Raw genomic sequence first — 1,947 nt, 5'->3', positions numbered from 1 at the left:
TCTGTGAAAGTGGATCCAGCCGAGCTGGTTGGGGGCCCGGGCCTGGCGCTGGGCTGCTTTCCTAACGCACATGCTCTCCTCTGCGTTTCAGGATCTGGTAAAGAGTCACTTGATGTATGCGGTAAGGGAGGAAGTGGAGGTCCTCAAAGAGCAAATCAAAGAGCTGATAGAGAAGAACTCCCAGCTGGAGCAAGAAAACACTCTACTAAAAACACTCGCCAGCCCGGAGCAGCTTGCCCAGTTCCAAGCACAGCTGCAGACTGGTTCCCCGCCTTCCTCTTCCCAGTCACAAGGGACAACACAGCAGCCTGCTCAGCCGGCATCACAGGGGTCAGGGCCTTCAGCATAGTTCAAGATGTCATTGCCATCGTGATCGCTGGCCTCTGGACTGCCCAGAGCGAGAAGGACTAGCGGGAATCCGCCACAGCCACCCTTCATTCATTTCAGTGCACATTGCAACCCAGACTGAGGACTCCATGCCCTGCGCACATCAGAAGAGGCTTCTCCCCCCCTGTATTACACACTCATCTGTCTCTCTCTTCCCTCCCTTCCCCCTTTGGCTTGAAGGAGTCTTTGTTCTTAGGTTGATTGAATAAAATAAACTTCTTCCAGAGAATTAGCACAAGTACACTGGGGACTTGAGCAGCTTCTGCAAATGGCTGAGAAACGAAGCTGCATGCCTGAATTCTTTTGGTTTGTTTTTTAAATCTTCTACTCATCCAGTGATATAACTGATACAAGTGCTTTTTGAGCTTGGAAATACGAAGAAATAGACTGGAATAAAAAGTGATGGCTCAATCCCCTGTAGTACACTGGTGTTCCAAAGTGAGGACTGGTACATAGGATCTAAGAGGAAGAGGGAGAAAGGTAAATTCAGTGTTTAACACTTAATTGTCACCTGAAACCTTAAGTGCAAATATTTGCACCGTTTTCTGAAGCAGTGGACAGGTGCATAAAGCTGTATTATATATAGAAAGCAGGTAGGTGACATACAGTTGGGTCATAGGATAATTACAATGAAGGTTATTTGCCTACTGTATATTTGTGTATTTAGTGTAATTACTTTGTAAAATAGAAAACTGTAACTATTTAGGTTGTACAGATTGAAGTTTAGTTGTTTCATTGGCTGATCTGAAGAAGTTTGGAAAGTCGTCTTTTTTTTTTTAAATGCTACATAAATAAGAATGCACCTACGCAATTGTTCAGAATTTGGCAGATTTATGCTGTTTGTGTAACTTCTGGAGTTCCCTGGCTGCTGATTATCTTGAAGTAAATCTTTGTTCATTGTAGTTTGGTTGAAGACAGGAAAAACCACTCCAAAATTATCAAACCCTGCTAGCAAAGAATTTAAAAAAAAAATAATTGGATTTCCCAGTATGGATTTTTTGCATATGATCTGTATAGTAGTATGCATATGTTTTTGTGCATGTTCTCTAAACAGTTGTAACACGTCAATGTATTTAACTGTTGCACTTGTCAACTTTCAATAAAGCATACAATGTTGATAAATCACTGTTTGCATATTGTACTAATGTTAACTGCAATCACTTTCAACATGTTGCAGTGCAGTTTTACATGAGCAGTGAGGTCAGGAAGCACAGGTCTGGGTGCACGATCCTGCCATCAGCTTCAGAGCTTTAGTTTCAGCTAAAAACGCAGCTCCTGCTTTCCAGCGGTTTTTAAAAGCACAGTGAGCATGAAGTCAAATGAAGGAGGAGGGGAGTAGGGGGCCTAAGCAAAGCGCCTTGTTTTGATGCAATCCTGTACAGTCAGAACTGTTGGGTGCCTTCTATACATTGAGTAGTAGATAAGCAGGGGCACAGACATCTGCTTTGTGGTCAGCCGTGAATGTATAAATGTGGTGCCACAGTTGTTCCCTAGCAGCAAACTGCGCCCTTGCCTGTGCACGGGTCCTCCCATGCTGGCAGCAGCTCCGACACCCTTAAT

General features: G+C 43.9%; 1 protein-coding gene across 1 annotated transcript; it reads left to right on the top strand.

Moving 5' to 3' along the window:
• Nucleotides 1–96: 96 nt before the first annotated feature.
• Nucleotides 97–1,509, top strand: LOC104165071 (TSC22 domain family protein 1). The gene has a single exon (XM_009704601.1). The coding sequence runs from the start codon at nt 113–115 to the stop codon at nt 347–349; it is 237 nt and encodes a 78-aa protein (XP_009702903.1). The 5' UTR covers nt 97–112; the 3' UTR covers nt 350–1,509.
• The last annotated feature ends 438 nt before the right edge of the window (nt 1,510–1,947 follow it).

This window comes from Cariama cristata, unplaced genomic scaffold (assembly GCF_000690535.1).
Source record: "Cariama cristata isolate BGI_N322 unplaced genomic scaffold, ASM69053v1 scaffold41237, whole genome shotgun sequence".
Lineage (NCBI taxonomy): Eukaryota > Metazoa > Chordata > Aves > Cariamiformes > Cariamidae > Cariama > Cariama cristata.
This window is presented reverse-complemented; position numbering and strand designations above follow the sequence as displayed.